The 19847-nt window shown below is 32.4% G+C and overlaps 4 protein-coding genes across 12 annotated transcripts; 1 reads left to right on the forward strand and 3 right to left on the reverse strand.

The window, feature by feature from the left end:
• Positions 1 to 6030, forward strand: LOC107941616 (histone acetyltransferase KAT6B). 8 transcript variants are annotated; one of them, XM_041089134.1, is made up of 14 exons: positions 1 to 583; positions 725 to 785; positions 888 to 1007; positions 1082 to 1192; positions 1303 to 1500; positions 1578 to 1778; positions 1906 to 2106; positions 2215 to 2415; positions 2520 to 2720; positions 2813 to 3013; positions 3140 to 3316; positions 3382 to 3564; positions 3687 to 3890; positions 4031 to 6030. In XM_041089134.1, the coding sequence occupies exons 2-14, from the start codon at positions 743 to 745 to the stop codon at positions 5701 to 5703; spliced, it is 3714 nt and encodes a 1237-aa protein (XP_040945068.1). In that variant the 5' UTR covers positions 1 to 583; positions 725 to 742; the 3' UTR covers positions 5704 to 6030. The 8 variants fall into 8 exon arrangements, with proteins under 8 accessions (XP_040945068.1, XP_040945077.1, XP_040945083.1 ...); XM_041089139.1 differs by having other exon boundaries at positions 6 to 583; positions 891 to 1007; positions 1085 to 1192; positions 4028 to 6030; XM_016875181.2 differs by having other exon boundaries at positions 7 to 583; positions 891 to 1007; positions 4028 to 6030.
• Positions 6031 to 7105: 1075 nt separating this feature from the next.
• LOC107941607 (calmodulin-like protein 8) lies at positions 7106 to 9513 on the reverse strand. The gene is made up of 4 exons (XM_016875172.2): positions 9326 to 9513; positions 9079 to 9236; positions 8899 to 8979; positions 7106 to 7443 (listed from the first exon to the last, which is right to left on the reverse strand). The coding sequence occupies exons 1-4, from the start codon at positions 9399 to 9401 to the stop codon at positions 7306 to 7308; spliced, it is 453 nt and encodes a 150-aa protein (XP_016730661.1). The 5' UTR covers positions 9402 to 9513; the 3' UTR covers positions 7106 to 7305.
• Positions 9514 to 15477: 5964 nt separating this feature from the next.
• LOC107941613 (2-methyl-6-phytyl-1,4-hydroquinone methyltransferase, chloroplastic) lies at positions 15478 to 17898 on the reverse strand. Of its 2 annotated transcripts, none has more exons than XM_016875177.2 (3): positions 16484 to 17898; positions 16031 to 16337; positions 15478 to 15892 (listed from the first exon to the last, which is right to left on the reverse strand). In XM_016875177.2, the coding sequence occupies exons 1-3, from the start codon at positions 17053 to 17055 to the stop codon at positions 15737 to 15739; spliced, it is 1035 nt and encodes a 344-aa protein (XP_016730666.1). In that variant the 5' UTR covers positions 17056 to 17898; the 3' UTR covers positions 15478 to 15736. The 2 variants fall into 2 exon arrangements, with proteins under 2 accessions (XP_016730666.1, XP_040945100.1); XM_041089166.1 differs by having other exon boundaries at positions 16031 to 16365; positions 16484 to 17897.
• Positions 17899 to 18015: 117 nt separating this feature from the next.
• LOC107941614 (uncharacterized) lies at positions 18016 to 19258 on the reverse strand. Its single transcript, XM_016875178.2, has 2 exons — positions 19050 to 19258; positions 18016 to 18319 (listed from the first exon to the last, which is right to left on the reverse strand). The coding sequence occupies exons 1-2, from the start codon at positions 19176 to 19178 to the stop codon at positions 18218 to 18220; spliced, it is 231 nt and encodes a 76-aa protein (XP_016730667.1). The 5' UTR covers positions 19179 to 19258; the 3' UTR covers positions 18016 to 18217.
• Positions 19259 to 19847: the final 589 nt, after the last annotated feature.

Consider the following 19847-nt stretch of genomic DNA (forward strand, 5'->3'; position numbering starts at 1 on the left):
TTTCTTATTACATTTTTTTCTTATCTGTCTAAGATCAGCCGACCTACAATCCAACTCATTTGCGTTTCCAACATGTTCCTGCTTGGCAAAAAAACATAAATTTTCCTTTTCCTAGTATCAAACTTAACTCGGTTATGGTCCAATACGCCATCTACACACCTCTAGTGTATATCTGCAGAACATAAAGAAATGAGTGCCTAGACTAACCTATTTGTTTCTCTGAGAGTGCCTAGAGTTTGGAATAACCTAAAAACAACATAAATTTTATGTAAATTTAGAGTTTGCCGACAATGAACATTATTTAGGTACTATAAAGTCACTGAATGTCCATGTCTCACAAAAAGGAAAAAAAAAGGATAATATATAAGGCTAAATGGTGAGCAACTTTAGTTAGATTTATATCAATTAGGCTGACAGGGGACCCTTTTTTTTTTTCTTAGGCTTATGCTTTAAGCAATGCCTCTGAAGTGTCACCATTTCCATCAACTGCTGTAAACACCCTGGCAGGTCTCAATGAAATCAGGCTTTTTACTGAAATGTTTATAGTTGTTTGCATGTGAATATCATCATCATCATCACAATGGTAAGGTTTTCCTTGGAGGTGTATATTTTTGGATTAGGCTCCCTTTAGTTTTTCAAATCCTGCAATTGGAAAGTGTTTTTTTTCTGGCTATCATAGTGGACTACCACAGGCATTTTGATCTTTCAGCTCCAATATATTCAGGGTTTGGTGAATTGAAACATGGGAAATGAAATGGGGAACAACAACACTTCTGGGTTTCAAGGTAAGTGTCTAGTGAGGTGTTTCGGAATTCGTGTTTAAGTTAATGCTTTTTCTAAAATGTACTACATGTTAAGCTACTTATGATGCTGATGTGCTGTTTCAGAAGAAAATAACACAGTTGACGATAAATCTGTACAAGAATTTGATCATGCAGATGGTTTGAAAGGACAAAATCAAGTAGTTCAAGCAATTCTAGATACTGATTCTCAAACAGCAAATAAAGGTGAGTGAGTTCAACATTTGATATGCTTAAAATATGTTAATTGTCACATATAAAGTTCAGATGGAATGATGCAGAAGAAGGCGAGAAAACTCAGGAAGATGCTGCTCGAACAGATTACGAAAAGGAACAAAATCATGAAGTTGTTGTATCTGAAGATGTATATGTAAATGGAAAAGATGAAAAAGGTTAGTCATATAGTATTTTCTTGCCATTATTGATTGTCTATTTACCAGGCACTTGCTAAAGCTTGTTTCTCCATATATGGTGATGATGATGATGATGATGACTGGTGTAGAAGAAGATAATAACATGATTCCAGTAGACAAGGAACATTCAATGATAGAATCTGGTTATGAAGAAGAGGCAAAAGGACAAGGTCATTTAGTACCTGCAGCTGAGGATAAAGATACTCGAAATGAGACGGAATCTGCTACTCTTCAACATGATGGCCTAGCATCTCCTTGTATAAAGGACGGGGAGCATGATGAGAAAGGTTAGTGTATATCTTGGTTGCTATTCATACTTGCTAAAAGACATTTTTCAACTTGTAACAATGATGGATCGATGCAGAACAAGATAGGAGCACAATTCTTGATGTAGAGGAAATACCCTTGAAAGAAGCTGCTAGTACAGAAGAAACAAAAGCAGAAGCTTGCCTAGTTCCTGCAGGTGGAGATGAAAGTACTTGTGGAACCAAGACAGGCCAGGTTTCCGGTGATCGTGGTGGAAAGGAATATCCAAGTGTTGACAAGCAGAAACCTGATGAGAAAGGTTAATAAATATAATATTTTGTTGCCTATATGTTGCAATTCCAATGAACAATTGCAGAAAACATGATGTTTTAGCATCAGCATTTCTAAATTATGTTTATATATACTACTGCATTGAATCGGTGCAGAAGAAGATATTACTGTAAATGATGAAACTGAGGAACAATCCTCACAAGAAGCTGCTAATACAGATGAAACAAATGCAGAAGCTTGCCTAGTTCCGGCAGGTGGAGATGAAAGTAATCGTGGAACTGAGACAGGCCAGGTTTCTGGTGATCGTGGTGGAATGGAATATCCAAGTATTGACAAGCAGACCCCTGATGAGAAAGGTTAATAAAATATGTTGCAATTCCAATGAACTAATGCAGAAACAACATATTTCAGCATCAGTATTTCTAAATTACGTTCATATATGCTACTGTATTGAACTCGTGCAGAAGAAGATATTACTGTAAATGATGAAACTGAGGAACAATCCTCACAAGAAGCTGCTAGCACAGATGTATTAGAGAGACAAGTTCAACTACATCCTGTAGTTAAAGATAAAGCTACTCATGGGAATCAAATAGGCTTTGTTACTATTGATCCCGAGAGAACCACAGATCTTAATGGTGACAATCCGAAAAAGCATGAGAAAGGTTAGTAAATGCAGTGTTTTATTAACCAATATTTGGTTGTCTATTTACCAGGCACTTGCTAAATGAATTTGTTTCTCTGTATATGATGATGATGATTGGTGTAGAAGAAGATACTAACATGATTCAAGTAGATAAGGAAAATTCCATGAAAGAAGCTGGTTATGCAGATGATGCAGAAGGACAAGATCATTTAGTTCCAGCAGCTGAGGATAAAAATACTCGGGGAAACGAGACGGAATCAGTTTCTCTTGAACATGATGGCCTAGCATCTCCCCATATTGAGGACTCGGAGCACGAAGAGAAAGGTTAGTATATATCTTGATTGCTGATATCTAGTTGGATATTCAGGCTTACTAAGAGATATTTTTTGACTTACAACGATGATGGATCCATGCAGAACAAGATACTAGCACAATTCTTGAAGTAGAGGAAATACCCCTGAAAGAAGCTGCTATTACAAATGAAACAAATGCAGAAGCTCGCCTAGCTCCTGCAGGTGGAGATGAGAGTACTCATGGAACTGAGACAGGGCTGGTTTTCGATGATCGTGATGGAACGGAATATCCATATATTAACAAGCAGAAACATGATGAGAAAGGTTAATAAATATAACGTTTCTGTGCCTATATGTCACAATTCCAATGAACTAATGCAGAAAACCATGTTTCAGCATCAGTGTTTCTAAATTATGTTTACATATCCGTACCATATTGAATTGGTGCAGAAGATATTACCATAAATGATGAAGCTGCAGAACGATCCTCACAAGAAGCTGCTAACACAGATGTATTAGCTACAGTTGAAGATAAAGCTACTCATGGAAATGAAATAGGCTTGGATTCTAGTGATCCCGAGGGAACCGCGGATCTTCAGAGTGACAATCCAGAAGAGCATGAGACAGGTTAGTAAATGAAGTGTTTTGTTTGCAAATATATGGTTGTCTAATTACAATCCTGGTAAATGCAGAAATGAACAACACAAATGCTGAACCTCAAGAGAAACCTCTAGCAAAAGATGATATTGAAGAAAAAAATCCAACAATTCGTGCAGCTGAAGGTGAAGCTTATAATAAAACAGAGGCCGTATCGGCTTCTGGTGACCCTGTGGTAGTAGGAGATACTCTTGATAACAAGATATTGGAAGGGCAAGGTTAGTAAGTTCTCATTCTAACATACAGAAGTTGAACTTGAAAATGTCTTAATCAAGTTTCGGTATTCATCTTTTTGTCAAGCGATCTGTTTAAAACATCTTTGGTCCTTCGTTGTTTACAGAACAAGGAAAAACTGGACTTGATCCTCCAGCTGAATCTACAGAAGTTGATGCAAAACCAGGTGAAGTAGTTGAAGGCAGTGAAACCGAACCAACTTCTTCAACTAAGAACTTGGAAGATCAAGAGATGGAAAAAGAGTCAAATTTCGAGGAGAATCTGTCTGGAAGAAATCATGATGTTGAGAACCAGAATCCCATGAAGAAAGGTTAGTACACTTCAGTGATGAGTACTAAAAGATACTAATACATCATAAATATCAATTGACATTAAAAAGTTTTTCATTTACATATGCAATGCACACAAGACATCCATCTTAGTCGTTTGGTGCTTATTTTGCAACAGAAGATGAGGAGGCAAGCAACTCACTATCTGGTGCAGCATCTTCACTCGAGCCTGATGAGCATGAGTTGGCTGAACTCTGCACTGAACAACTGGTACTAGAGTGTAATGGGCCAGTGAAGAGTGAGGATATGATCATACGATCTTTGACGTGCCAAGATCAGGAAAATGGTTTCATTTTAGATGATAGCGTATCAACTGATCCGGTCGAGACTGTTTCTCCTGATCTAAGTCCGGAGGCAGGAAAAGGAAGGGATGAGTTCTTGGTGGAAGAAATGGCAATTAAAGAAGTGAGCAGGGATGAGAAACTTGAACTTAAAGATGAGGATGATGAGGCTGGGAATGGATTAGGAACTATAACCACAGTAATGACAGATTTGCCAACAGGATTTGGAGCCAAATGCAATGGAGAGTTGCCAACCGACATGAACTCAGCTAAAAATGATTCCCTTGAATCAGAGAACATCCTGGTTAAAGCTTCCGATACCGAGCTCGAAGACAAAGGCATGGTTCTTAGCCAAAAAGCTGCACCGGTAGAGGAAGAATCTGAAAATGGAAATGCCAAGCAGTCTCATTGCCAGGTTCAATCTGCACAGGAGGCAACTGAAAAACCAAATGGCCAGGGGTCTGAAGAAGGATCAAAAGCTGATGATCAAAGCGCCTTGTCACCTCAGTTTATGATGAATGGCCGTCAGAATGAGAAAATAACATGTCTGCTCAATGCTGATTGTGATTCAAACAAGGACTGTCAATTTCTGCAGGCAAAGATTCTTGAGTATGGTCACATGGTTGATGCATCTATTAACCACCAGAAACAACAAAAGGACTCACAACAAGAAGTTCAGTTGGTCACTGATTCTTCAGACACCTTTTTCATGGATCAAATGAACAACGAAGAATCAGAAGAGAAGAAAATTATAGAAGAAAAGAAAGATTCAAATCCCATTGAAAATGGAAAGCAGTGTATATCTCAATCATATGATCCTATAGAACAGATGCAGCGAAGTGACATGGCAGAAGTAAAGCACGAACCTATATGGGATCTTTCAGAATATCCAAAACCAATTCCATTGGCAATGATTGACACTACACCTTCACCAAAACAGTGTAGTAAACAATGTGCAAATGGTGAAACACCTCAAGTTGTTGCCATTACCAATGGTGATTATAATAACCAAAAAGAAAGTGTGGGAAGGTTCAGCCTGGAATCCAATCCTGATACCATTAATTCTCAAATGAGAAAATCCCCAAGCTTTGATCTTGATCTCAGAATCCATGCAAGAGCTGAAGACTCAGATCAAACACCTTTGCTGTTTCAAGATAAGACCACCATTGAGAGCTTCTCGACCCAAGCTGAGGAGAAAGCCAACACTGAAAACGGTGAAAACCCATCACAGTACGAATCAATGGCTACTGAGGAGAAAGCTGTAACATTAGAAAGAAGTGATTCCGAGAAGTCAAGAACCCCATTCCTGGGATTCTTGAAAGAAGATGAAGAAGAAGCTGATGAACATAACATGTTAATGGAGAAGAACCCAAAGAAACAAGGCAACCAATCTGCAACAAACAAGACAACCACAAAGGTTTCAACATCAGTTACAACAAAAGGTAAAGTGAAACGCAAGCCTATAACTGCTTTCTTTGGCACCTGCATGTGTTGTGCAACTGTGACAAATTAATCAAATAAACACCATTGAAGACCCTTTTTTTTTCCTTTTGTTTTTGCTTGGGTTAAGTTGGGTTGGTTTTATTATTATTATTATTATTATTATTATTATTATTATTTAATTGAAGCTTTGAAAAATGGAGTTTTGTGAGAGATGTGAATTGTAACTATGGTTGTATTTTTTTTCTCCCTTTTTTGGGTTTCTTATTGAATTTGTATAAAAGATGGGGGTTTGATGATGTAAAAGTAAAACTTGGGCAATATTTATTTTTGCTGCCTTTGATTGTAATATTTGCTAATTTTATATGAAAAAAGTTGAAGGGTTCTATTTATTTATTAATTAATTGATGAATTTAATTTTTTTAATTAATTTTTGAGTAAATATTTATTTCTGTCTGATATGTAATGTTACATATGAATTTTGATTTTATGTAATTTTAAACCTCAAATTTTGGTTTGATTCAAATTTTACAAACCAATAATAATGTTATCGAATTAGCATCGATCTACGTTGATATATTGCATACTAAAATAATTATATTGATCCAATATGAAAATAAATGTCTGTACTTATTTCTTTAAATATGCACAATTGAATCAAAATTTCATATATACATATGAACCACAATTTAAGTTTCATGTATATAATTCCACCAAGTTAAAGTTTATGTATCAAATTGCACTTGATTCGTTATTAATTAATAATGAATTTTATGGATGATATTAATCTCTCATATATCAAGGCTTTGTTGTTGGCTTACTTTGCTTTCGGTAATAGGTTATTGTAATGGTAGATACATTCGCGGTCAGGTTTGGTTCGAGCTAAGTTTCTGCATAATATTAATGTACTTTATATTTGAAATATTAATTTAAAATTTTACTTAAAATCGTTTATATTTGATGGCTAACCTAAATCCATTTTAGATCTACTTATTATTTGTTTTTTTAAATATTTTATAATTTGATACTTAATTTTTAAAAAATTTCCATTTTATTTAAAATTTAAATTTAGACAACTTAACATTTTTTTAATGTTTTCTTAGTATTATATCACTATATATTTAATTTTATTTGATATAAATGACATAATATATACAAATATATATTACAAAAGTATAAAACGAGCGGGATCAAACTTGGTTCAAGCCTTAAAAATTAAATTAGCTTAATTTTTTGTCTATACCTAATTTTTATGTCTCGTGCTTTTACTTAAACCTTCCCGTATTTCGAGCATGTATTCAAACTACTTCAACGTATTAGTGTGGTACAATTTGTATTAAACAATGATTTTTTAATACTTTATTATTGATAACTATGGTGTTTCATTTTCCAAAATTCACAATTTTTTTTTACTTAAAACAAATTAAAATTTCAACTAAAATACAAGAAAAAAATGGGGGAAATATATTGAACTTTAAGTTAAAAAAAAAGGTCTAATTTAACTTTAGGCCCTTAATGGACATCAAAGTACAACAAATTAGAGCAATTACTTCTTTGGTAGATAGAAACAAAACGAATTTTGAATACAAATTAAAATTAAAATTAAAATTAATAAACTATAATAAGTTGATGAATCAAATGGCTGATGAAGCCCTAATAGTTGTTTTTTTAATCATCATCCAATGGTTGTCATCATTTTGACAAATTCATCATAGTTGACCTGACCATCACCGTCCAAATCAGCTTCTTTGATCATCTGCTCAACTTCCTCATCCGTTAATTTCTCACCAAGATTGATCATCACATGCCTCAGCTACACATAATCAAATCAACATTAATTAATTTTAAATTAATCAAATTAATTAAATTTAGATCCAAAACCCCAAATTCAATGTCCTGTAAAAATCATGGCTAACATTCATTGCATGCAAAAACAGACATTACAGCCTATCATATAAATGGGTGTCCACCAGAAGCTCAGTTGAACTATGGTGAAAACATGTGAATCACCCCATATAAATAATTTGATTTCCTTTATGTGCAAATCCCAATGTAAATCAATGTTGAAACAGGTTAAAATATTTTCGCATTATAGATTCGAATTATATTTATTTTTTTGACGCATCGTCTAGAATTACTAATAGCTCCAAAACCCATAAATAAGAAGATAATAAATTAAAGCACACTCGAACCCACGTCCTTTAATAATGTCCATACCAATTGAATTAAAACTTAATTCTTAAATGGGTCAAAATCTTAAATAGAATATGTAGTATGTAACTTAATGGTACTATCTAGTTAGGGGTTTTGGAAAATTTTTCCCTTTAGTCCCTCTAAAAATAAAAAATTTGTAATTTAAGCTTTTTTTAATATAATTTTTAGCTTTGATATTTCTAAAATAAATAATAAAATTGTGTATGATATTATTATTGGTATTTGGTCAAAATTTTCCAACTTTCTTCCCCTCTTTCTTCACTTTATTCCCTTGCATGTATGAAAGGTACTAGACAACTTTTATGGGTGGTCAAAATAGCCTAGTTGTGTATTTTTCATACTTTTGAATGTGAAAGGCAAGCTAAAAAGATGTAAGAATTTTTGTAATCCCAAAAAGGTTTTGGATTTGAATCTTTAAAGCAACAATTCTTTCATTGAATACGGTTAGGAAAGGAAAAAAGAATTAATTGCATTAGAAGTCCTCGAACAATGATGAAAATTTTAAATTGATTATCAAACTTTAAAATATTCTAGTTATGAATATTTAAAACACGCTGGTCTTACTTAAGTTGTTCATGCACTAGGTTCACATGTGTTTAAAATTTGATCCATATGTTTTAAATATGCTCTCGTTAGATTCAAACCATCATTTAATGTCCAAGTTGATGGTTAGACTATAAAAAAAACTCAAATAGAATGCTTTGAAATTTGGGACCAATTTAAAATCTAGGTCACTGTTCAAGGACTTCTAGTAAAAATAACATATTTCCATTTTAGTATCTAAACTTTTTTTTCCACACTTTAGTACTTGAACTATTATGTTCATCTCAATTTACCCAAAAAATGAAAGTTTCCAATTAAACCATGACATGCGACACATTCTTATTTGATGTCGATACTTTTTTGGAATAAAATGGGATGAAATAAGACAAAATTTTACGTACTAAAGTGAAAAATATATATAATTTAAGGGCTAAATTATAAATAAAACCTTTTTAAAAAAACACAGTTTGACCAAAAATACAAGAAATAATGCATGAAAAATCAAACTTACCTCATTAGCTGATATATACCCATTTTGATCCTTGTCAAAAACCTTGAAAGCCTCTTTAAGTTCCTCCTCTGCATCAGTTTCCTGGGTTTTTTTTTTGACACAGCAACAACTTCAATCAATCAATCAATCATACATACATACATACATACATACATACATAATTTGGGTTTGTTTTTGTACCTTCATTTTCTTGGCCATCAAGTTCAAGAACTCTGCAAATTCAATGGTTCCATTGCCATCAGCATCAACTTCAGTTATCATATCTTGAAGCTCTTCTTCAGTGGGATTTTGATCTAAGGATCTAATCACAGTTGCCAGTTCTTCCACAGTAATGCAACCTATAATGAAACAAAAATACCATTATATAATTTTGTGCTATACATTAAATTTAGCCACAAAAGGTATGAAGGAAATGAAAAATATGAACCATCTCCATCTTTGTCAAACAGACAAAAAGCTTCTTTGAACTCAACAATCTGTTCTTCACTCAGCATATCACCCATTCTTATTTGTTTGGTTGCCTAGAAAAAGAAGGAAAAAATATTCTCAAGAAAGTTGTTCTAGAGAGACAAAGAGATGATATAAGATAAAGAGAAGAGAGGGGTGTATGTTGTTTTTGAGTAAAGCTCAAGCTTAGCTGGGTTTATGTAGTATTCCAATGCAAGGAAGTGTAGCTATTTTTTTTTCTATTTAAAATTTTTTAAAATTAGAAATAATATTTTTAATAAAAAGGGAAAATAGAAATAATTAAGTAAACCAACTTAATAATAAAAAAGTCAAATCAAGGTTATGACTTAAGACTTAAGATTGCAATTAGGGATGTGGATTTTGGATGTAAGGAATGTAATCATAATTAATTTTTATGATCAATATTGATCATGAAAAAAAAATCTAATGGATTTAGAAAAAAAAATCAATTAGTGGTTAATTGAGTAATAAAATATTGATATTATATCAATCAAGTCCTTCTATCAGCATAATTATCAATTTAGGCATTAATAGCTAGTTCAGATAAAAAATTGAAGCATATTATAAAATGCATGGACCAAATTGTAATTAAACCTAAAGCATTGGTCCTCAAACTTCAAAGCATTCTAATTGAATCTAAAGTATCGATATTATATCAATCAAGTCTTTCTATCATCCTAATTATCAATTTAGGCATTAATATAGCTAGTTTAGAAAAAAAGTGAAGCATATTATAGAATATATGGATCAAATAGTAATCGTGTGTGTACTTACAATACGAAAAACTCGGACTTGATGAGCTTTAAAAAATAGCATCAACAAGATTTTGGAGGATTATTTCTTTTACCATTGTAAGTCTAAGGTATCTATATATTAGGTGCACACGTGTTTACAAAATTGATTTACGTAATTTAAAGATGCTTTACATCACATTTTAGTTGTCATTTAACACTTAAGCTAATGGTAAAGCTAACGAAAAAGATCTAATTGATACGATACTGATACTTAAAAGACTCGATTAAAATGTATTGAAAATTGGAAACCAATTTTAAATTCAATCTGTAGTTTGAAGATGTCTAGTGAAATTAACCCTAATTAAAATGTTAACTTGCCTTATGTTTGTGTAAGGTCAAGTTATGGTTTTGGCCCCTCTACTATGCTCAAATTTGGGATTGAATCCTTATATTTTAATTTGAAATAATTTAATCTCTTTACTTTTATAATGTCATTAGTTCATCCAAATAGTTAACATTAATAGTTATTCCAATTAAAATGCTAACGTGATTTTTATTTAAAAAAAAAACCCTTCCAAACATCAAAGTGATGCATTCATGTCAAAATTTTAGCCTAAACTATTTTTGGGTGGCCCGGAATCGAGTTATGTATTTTTACAAGAGTTCAAATGCAATCCCATCATTGTATTAGCTTATATCTTTATACTTTTTAAATGATTAAATTAACACTTTATCATTTTTGAAGGGTCAATGTGTAATTTAACATTTATTAATTTATAATTTTACAAAATATAAAGGCTACCAACCCCATTAATGCCACTCTTGTGTTAACTATCTAGACTAGCTAATAACATTATAAAAATAGAAATTTGGAATTACATCGAAGTGAAATATAAGGACTAAATTATAAACTTAAGCATAATAAGAGGGACTAAAACCTTTTGGTGAAATGTGAAAAAGATATGGGGGAAATAAAATTTTGAAGACAGCTGTGAGGGTTAGAAGAAGAGGAGACAAAACTAAAAAAGCATTCAAAGCAAAAGAGTGATTAATATATAAGATTGGGGGACTGACTGACTACGGGGAGATGTGAACACTGCATATTCCATCCTTTGTGTTATTTTATTTTATTTTATTTATTTTTCAAACCCCATAAAGCACGCTGCTTTGCTTGCACCACCCCATCCAATACTTTGTTAAATTTCACAATGATAATTAAAAGAAATATATAAAATATATATTTTTAAAAAAATTCGATAACAAAATTCAAACCATATGATGGATTTCGAATCGTTTTGTTTTAAATAGAGTGACGCCCTTTTTTTAACGATAAAAATAGTTATATGAAGTGATTCTGTTAATTATTTGCTTCGATTCATTACACCTCAATATATAAAATTGTTATTTTACATGCAAGAGGACGTAGATTGTTAAGCGTGTATTATCTTTCGATTTAAGGGTTTAGAGATTAAAAATAATAATAAGATATTGTATGATAAAAAAAAATCTAAATTGGGGTCTAACATTTATAGAGGTGGTAATGGCTGTCAATATTACACATTCATAATGGCTAGGGCGAAACTAGAGAAGGTGAGCGGGATATTAATTCCCCTAAAATGGAAAGAAATTATATTTTGATCTTTTTAAAATTTTAAAAATTACAGGCTAACATATAATAAACTGTATTTCAATGATAAAATTATAAAGTTACAAGCTCGTAATGAAAAAATTGAAATTTACCTCTCATAAAAAAGTTATAATTTAGTTTCAGTCTCTCTAAAAATAATTTCTAACTTTAACTTTTACGTAGTAGGATGAAGCGGGTAGCAAGATAGATCATATAAACCTTAAAACAATGGTGGGTTTAACAATATTTATTCTTGCGCGTTCCATTGCCATCTTTAATAAAAAATATTAATAAAAAAATCCGAAAATAATTTTTTTTCTCTTAAAGCTATGGAATTATTTTTTTTCTGGTAATAAGATAAGTAAACCATTACATCAAACTAATGTAAAAAAAAATATTCCTATCTGTATTGAACTCTAAAAGATATAAGAGCTCTCTAGGAACCTTCTCAAAAACTTGATAACTATCCTTCTTGTTTTAGAGGCCATTTTTACTAGAGTGAATTCGTAATTTTATTTTCTTCTCTAAAAATATATCGTATTTTTTAAAATCTCAAATAATATATCATATTTATTAAATTTCGATAATTTGATTGAAAGGAAAATTTATAAATAATGGGATTTTGTCATCTTATAATTTAATTTAAATATTTAAAAAGAAAATGGGTACCTAAGTTAATAAATAAAGGAAATAAAAAGAAAGCCATAAATGTGCATGGCTGTCCACGCGGTTTTATAACATTTTATAGGGATAGAGTACGGTTGTACTCTTTGAAAAATGGGGGCAAAGTTCAGTAATAAAATTAGGAAAATAAATAAATAAATCTTGGGATGTTTATAGTAATAAAAATGGTAAATAAAAATAGTTGACTTAGCCACTCAAAGCAGTATTAACACGTAAGGGGGACACAAGAAAAGGAAAGCAGAGACCAAGTGAGGGAGACAAAGTCATATGGTCGACAGTTTAGACTTTGATTTGATTTCAACCTTCGAAAACCCCCCACAGGCTAGAAAATTTCACAAACATCCTGGAAAATGTCTGAAAATGGAAGATATCTTTTGACTCAGTCTTGGGCTACTTTTACTACAAGTAAGTCGGTTGGTAGGTTGGTGGGGATTGAATTGTGTGGTTGATTTTATGGTCTTCCCAAAGGTTTCATTCTAAACCCATTTCTTTTGGGGTTTAATTTTGAGAGTAACTATTATCGACTCATTCATCTGTTAGTTTGCTAGGTCTTGATTCGTACTTTCTATAAGTTTGTATATGTGTAGTGTTCATCTAGGATGCGTGATATAAGTTTGTCTATACATAGTATTTATTTTGTGAATGTAAACCCATTCTAAATATATACGTGTTAACCTTATGTATCATCATGCATGAAAACTTACTTAACATGTCACATCTATAAATAATAACCTTATCGTATAAATATATAGAAGATACATAAAAAAAACACTCAACAGATTTATAAATTTTTTTTTTTAAATTAGAAAAATATAAAATAGTAAGAAGATGTTGATTTGATGGTAAAGATTTGAGTTTAATTTTATTTGATTTAAATTTAAATATATTTCAATTGTTAGTTTGATGTAGACTTGATCATGGGCTTAAAATGGATTTAAAATTCTGATCAAGCCTGACTCGGATTAAAAATATTAAACTTGAATTTGATTTGACCCGCCTTTTTAGAGTTTTTTTATATAAAAATAAATTTTAAAAATATAATAAATTAAATACACTAAAAACAATTAAATAAATGTTTCCTAACAAATCGAAAGTATAGTAAAAAATCGTTATACCTAAATAACACTAATATAGTTACAATTTTACAAACAAATACCTCGAAATTAGTAGTAACATTAACAATTGTACAAGAGTTATACAATATCCAATAAATAATAGCAAAATAGTTGCAATATAATAGCGAAATGACAACGAAACAATAACAAAACATTAGCAAAAAAAAAAGTTTAGATTGATTCGAGCTAGACCTGAGCCAAAAAAATCTTATCCAAGGCTTGACCCTTTTAAAAAGCGAGTCTTATTTTTTGTTCAAACTTATGTTTGGGCCTATATTTTTATCTAACTCTCCCATTTTTTGAATGGGTCTTTGTGTCTGATGAGTGGCTCGACTCATAATTAGGTCTAATTTAATGTAGTGTTTTGTAATAATTAATTATGATAATTGTTATGTATGAATTATTTTATTTAAAGGTTGTTTATAAAACCCAAAAGTTTGATTTTTTTTTATTCGGTTTACACACCTATTCATGGGTTAGACTTACTATTTTTGGATTTTTCATTAAAATTAAAAATTTTAATTTTTTATGATTAAGATGTGTTGGATCAAATTAGGGTTAATTGACTCAAGTTTTTGAGTTATTGACTCATATTTTTATGAGTGCTATGGATTAGGAAATCATCTCTCTCGTGAAATGGACACCGTGCATCATAGCCAAGTCCTGTTTAGCATCTTGTTCATCTAAAATATTGACTGTTTTTCTCAATTCCTTCATCAATAAAAATCTTTAAGAATTTTTTATGAAAAAAAATTTATTTAATGAAATCTAATATTTTAACTTTGTGATCAGAATCAACATCACACATTGATTCTTTATAGGCGATAGATTTTAAATCTATAGATGATTTGTTCTTTTCCAAAATGAGCCTATAATAATCTATTGTGTTCTACTCAATCTTTAGAGGAGTCGTGTCTCTTAAATCTCTCTTTGTGCATCACATACCTTAAGTTTAAGTTCCAATACGAAGTAATTTTTTATTTTTCATTTAGTCTAGACCCTTCCTTACTCCTCTCTCTCTTCTCTCTTATCACTCCCATTAGCCCTCAAGTTCATAAGAGGATTTACTATAGGTTATTGTTGATGTAAGGATCGAACAAGGGTTAAATTAATTGACTTGATATGAAAATTTTAAATAAAATTAAGGGTGATGATTGGATAAGTTGTTAATCATCTCAATTGGGATTGATATTCAACAATTGGTATCATATATGGTGAATAGGTTGGACTCTTGTGTAACTTAGGTATGAGGAGGTTCAATGAGAGGAGTTTTGCTTGAGGAGTTTAGTTGAGGAGCCTTCGCGATGAGCATTACTTTGTTCAGAATCCTAAGGAGCAATTCCCAATAGATCTTTTCAACGTGTGAGTTCTAATTTTCAAGGATTGTGTTCGAAAGGTCTTCTTAAAATGTGAACCTTAATTTCGGAGGAGTGGTGTATGAAAGGTTGAGAATATAACAATTACTAATAAAATGGCCAAAAAAAAAGTTAAAGCAAAAATGAAGGAAGAAATTGGGGCAGAAGGTGCGCAACAAAAAAGAGAACAAGCCAAAACCATAAGAAATAAACAAAAGAAGAGGGCTGCTGCAAAACAAAATAAATAGGTTCAAACCCTAAAAGAGACAAGGTTTGATCTGGAAAAGTGTGCTTTAAATATTTTTAATTGTTTATTTTATATAAATCATCCCAATAATTTTAGTCCAAAACCATTTTTAATTATTATTAATAAATTAAAATTAATTAAAAGTAATAATAATAAATTGTTTTGATAAATAAAATATTTTAAAATAAATTTATAAGGTAAAATATTTTAAAATAATATAATTTATATATTTTATATTCTTTTAAAATATGGATAAATCAGAAATATCTCAATACAGTACGGCACTTCAAGAAAACTCTTCCAACAAAAACTGCAGCTGACAGTAAAATAATTCTAGGGATAAGAATGCTACACTCAAACAATGAACTTGCTAATTTCCAATACCTCTAGATAATCCCCGAAAGGATATAGTACAATCTCACATACATATATGTGTATATATATCAAAATGTATATGATACAAACTACTAACTAACATAGTTTACATAAACATTAATTAAACACACTTATGGCATTAAAGAGGAGCAAAAACATGGCTAATTACAAAACCTTGTAAAGAGGAGCAGAAACATATAACCAGTAATTCATTGTTCTGCAGTTCACTCATCTCATATAGGCTGGCCCTTTGGAACAATTTGATCTTTGAGCCACATGTAAATGGGAACCAATACAAAGTAAGTTGCTGCTATTGCCCCAATTATGAACCGAAAAAGGAAGACAAATGGATTAACAGGTTTCTTCACATCCTCCGCTTTAGGACCAAGCTGCAACAAAGGTTTATACCCCATTAGTACTAAAGAAAGAACTAGAAACCCAAGAACTATGTTACTTGGAGTCGGGTGTAAGTGTATGACACGAGTACTATATGATGTTAACTTCCACAAGAAACTCATTTATGCTACCTTCAATGGAGAGTCTCCTGACAAGGGCTTCACTCCAGTCACAGAACAACCCATGATCAAGCCATGTCTTCGAACACCACGATACCATTTTGGTCCGATCCTTTTGAGTTTCACATCTTTGAAACCAGCCTTTTCGAACCATTCTATGTACTCTTCCTCTTTCGGAAAAAGCATCCACATATCCGCGAAAAATCGAGACAACCAGAATGTTGGATATACAGGACCTATAACACAGGCTTTCCCTCCTATTTTCAGTACCCTGTAAGCCTCCTTGATCCCGCGCTGCGGGTCTGGCCAGTACTCGATACTGAAGAACACAACATGTAAATACCCCACTGTCAACCAAAGAACTTATGAACATACAACAAACAATATAAAATTGAACATCTAGAAAGCTTAACATATGAAAAGAATGGCACACGTCAATATATAATTATTATACAGATATATTACCTTCCCGCAGACACGTATCTGTCCGCGTAATCAGTAGGAAATGGGAGATCCTCAGCATCACCCTCAATTATTTTGCATTCCTTCAAAGGTTCTTTTTGCTTGGCCTTGGCAAGTTGGTGAGGTGACTGATCAAGAATTGTGACATTCTTAGCATCAACATGCTTCACTATACCAAGAGTCGTGAACCCGGTTCCGCCACCGACATCGACTACCGTCATATTCCTACTATAAAGATCGGCAGGCTCGAGCGCTTCATCTCGCATATCCTCGGTCCAATGACCAGGGTTTATGATATGATCATACACTATTGATAAAAACCTATAAAACCAAAATGCTTCTTTCTTGTGTTGTATGAACCTAGGCTGAGAAGCAGGCCTTGAGGATGATATACTGCATCTAGGTGCTAAGATTCTAGTCTTCTGATTCTTGGTATAACAAAGTAAACCCTTTTGTGACAAACCCTTAAAATGAAAATTTGACCCCAAAAAGCCTAACCCTAATGGGGTTACTCCACTAATGAGCTTCAGATATTCAGTTCCATTAAGCATTGAAGAAGCCACGAAATGATGCATACGTGAAACACAGAAACACCAAAGCTAAAACACACTGCTATTTATCAGAAGTAAAGAGAATCAAAATGGTTTACAAATGGCAGTAACAGAGGCGTGGAGTTGGTGACTTCGAGAAAGATCTAAAAGCTACCAATGTGGGGATCGAATTGGAACAGCATGTTATGGTGGTTTGTCATACACTGATTTGCTGATAGTAAACGACACACTTGTTTGGCCTTTTTTGTTGTCATTTTCCTTCTTGACCTCAAAAAGGAAAATCCAATCCATTTCAAGGTTTAATCTAATTTTTGCCCCCTCCCCCCCCCCTTTCCGGTGGCCCTCATTATGCCCAAGTATTTGTCCTTTTCCTTAGCCATCGGTCATTTTAGGAAGTGGATGATTATGTTCTGAGTGTATCATTTCAATTCATGCATCATGCTCAATTTCAATGTTGTGATGCAGTGACATAGCTGTCATTGCTAAGATAAGAGAGTATTGACTCGTTTCACTGTGATCTGCAGCTAACAATTTAGAAGTGGCTGCCTGGTTTTTTCTACACAAAGACGGGCCAACATGGCATCTCTCCGGTCATGTTGGCAACCAGATGGCCCCTTCTACCTCATTCCAGAGGTGTCTGAACCTACAATGGGATCTGATCCCTTCCGTTTGAACTTCTCCGACAATATGGAAAGCAACCTTAACAAATGGAAAACGAAGAGCAATCCTGAGTCTGATCTTGCTCTCGACTACTGCCCATGTCGTCCTTGACATAAATGCCGGAATACACATAATGGTACATCTCACATTTTTTCCAGTTTTGGTGTATTACATGTTTGAGATGGGACATGCCAGCAAAATTCACAGTCCATCTACCAAAACCAGTATTTCCATGGTTAAATTATCGGTAAAGTTCAGTGAAGACAGTAAACAAACAAATCTTAAACCAACATTTTACCAATGAAAGAACATAAATTTCCATGCTAAGCAAGCAAAGCAACAGGTTTAGCTATAAAATTTTTTTTAATCAGTAATGGGGTACAAGCCAGACATAGTGTTTCCTTTAACAGAAACACGATACTTATTACAGCAATTTTACATAATGCAGTTTTCGTAGAGTAGTAATAGGTCAACTAATAGGTACGACCGGAAAAGCTACATAGATCACTTACAGCCCTAAAGAGCCTCAATGATTATTTTTCTTCCGAGCGAGCTCCCGGGCCATCTCTCTCAACTCCTCAGGTGATGGAGGTCTTGGTCCCTCCGGAGGATACACTACGTAGGATCGCTTCACAACAAAGGAAAAAGTAGAAATGATTTAGACTCTAATACATATATATATAGATATACATAAACATATATTACGACTTATATATACAGTTAATATTTTTCCATGAAATTAACTTACATAACATGGCCCCCCAACACTATGATTTTAAACTCATCATTTCAGTTATCTACAAATTCATGAATTAACTTCTATGTAATTCAAAGTCCGGTCTGAATGTCGGATATAGGCATTCATCTAACATGGATATATTCAATTCTTTCTAAGATTTTTCAGGGGCAATACTCATAGCTAGACATGAATCGAATATAGAGGCTGAACATGGGGAACATAAAGAAAAATGAAGAGTCCAAACAGCATACACGAATTTCATCCATGAGCTTAAATAACATAACTCCAAAACTATGCTGTTAATTTAATTCCATCATCTCACAAATCCATTGAAGAGTTTCACCCTTTTTTGTTTTTTCAAATACCTAATTCAGAACCCAGATTACTAACATAAAAATAAAGATCATCAATCCCAAAGAAACAAAGGCCAATAACCAAACCACCAATAAAAGGAAGTTGCATAATTTAACAATACCTCATGTTCAAGAGCAATAAATAAATACCCAGATTTCAGGAAACTCAAACAAATATCAAACTTTGATCTAATTTCAAGCATATCCCAAATTCATAAGAATATCAAACTATATGCAAAGAAGAGAAGAGATAAAAGAGAGTATACATTTCCCATAAATTTCTGGAGATTCTTAGTGTTGTTGGCGAAAGTGTACATAAGAACGATGGGGATCGTAACATAAAGGCCAAATTTGGCGATTTCAAGAACACCCTTTGAAGTGCCTAATGAAGACATTTTGATTTTCCTGGGAAATTTGACGGAGAATTTGGAAGAAAGTTTGTAGTTAAAACCATGGAAGCGGCTGGACAAACCTTTGGATACGTCATATCCTTATCCAGTAAGAGATATGCTAATGGGCTCATCAAATGATGGCCTGGAAACATGGATCAGGCCCATTTTCCTTTTATAAGAGACAGAGAGGTGATTCAAGATTTTCATTTGGGTTATTCTTTCGATAATATTATCTTCAAAGTTTGAATTTATATTTTATTTTTTTCTCAAAGCATTTATTAAAATAATTACATTTTAGTGTAGAAAATCGCGTGATAATTCATGTAAATTTTATGCTACATGGCACTATTTATTTTATATGTAGGTTTCCTTACGGGCTACAATGTTTAAAAATTTAACGTTTTAGTCAGTATTTTCATTTAAAAGAACAATTCAACTCTTTCTGAAATGTTGATAATCAAATTTAACTTAAAAAAACTGACAAAAAATGTAAATATTGACAATTAAATTTGACATTATGCCTTTTAACTAGAATTTTATTTTCTTTGTATATATTTTTTTAATAAATATATTTATTACCTAATTTTTATGAATTTTTTATATAATTTTCATATATAACAACCTCAACTTTTTTATAAAAATAATATAAAAAATTAAATTAATTACGTTAGT

This window comes from Gossypium hirsutum, chromosome A02, assembly GCF_007990345.1.
Source record: "Gossypium hirsutum isolate 1008001.06 chromosome A02, Gossypium_hirsutum_v2.1, whole genome shotgun sequence".
In the NCBI taxonomy this organism is placed as follows: Eukaryota; Viridiplantae; Streptophyta; class Magnoliopsida; order Malvales; family Malvaceae; genus Gossypium; species Gossypium hirsutum.

Excerpts from the sequence above, each read along its gene's own strand:
- LOC107941616 (XM_016875179.2), top strand. The coding sequence starts at position 743 with ATGGGAAATGAAATGGGGAACAACAACACTTCTGGGTTTCAAG. Across the intron at positions 1,779-1,905 it reads GCAGAAACCTGATGAGAAAG|AAGAAGATATTACTGTAAAT; the intron begins GTTAATAAATAT and ends GAATCGGTGCAG. Across the intron at positions 3,014-3,139 it reads GCAGAAACATGATGAGAAAG|AAGATATTACCATAAATGAT; the intron begins GTTAATAAATAT and ends GAATTGGTGCAG.
- LOC107941607 (XM_016875172.2), bottom strand. The coding sequence starts at position 9,401 with ATGGGTGATATGCTGAGTGAAGAACAGATTGTTGAGTTCAAAGAAGCT. Across the intron at positions 9,237-9,325 it reads GTTTGACAAAGATGGAGATG|GTTGCATTACTGTGGAAGAA; the intron begins GTTCATATTTTT and ends GTTTCATTATAG. Across the intron at positions 8,980-9,078 it reads TGATGGCCAAGAAAATGAAG|GAAACTGATGCAGAGGAGGA; the intron begins GTACAAAAACAA and ends AAAAAAACCCAG.
- LOC107941613 (XM_016875177.2), bottom strand. The coding sequence starts at position 17,055 with ATGCATCATTTCGTGGCTTCTTCAATGCTTAATGGAACTGAATATCTG. Across the intron at positions 16,338-16,483 it reads AGATACGTGTCTGCGGGAAG|TATCGAGTACTGGCCAGACC; the intron begins GTAATATATCTG and ends TGTGTTCTTCAG. Across the intron at positions 15,893-16,030 it reads CAGGAGACTCTCCATTGAAG|CTTGGTCCTAAAGCGGAGGA; the intron begins GTAGCATAAATG and ends CCTTTGTTGCAG.
- LOC107941614 (XM_016875178.2), bottom strand. The coding sequence starts at position 19,178 with ATGTCTTCATTAGGCACTTCAAAGGGTGTTCTTGAAATCGCCAAATTT. Across the intron at positions 18,320-19,049 it reads TCCAGAAATTTATGGGAAAT|CGATCCTACGTAGTGTATCC; the intron begins GTATACTCTCTT and ends TTTGTTGTGAAG.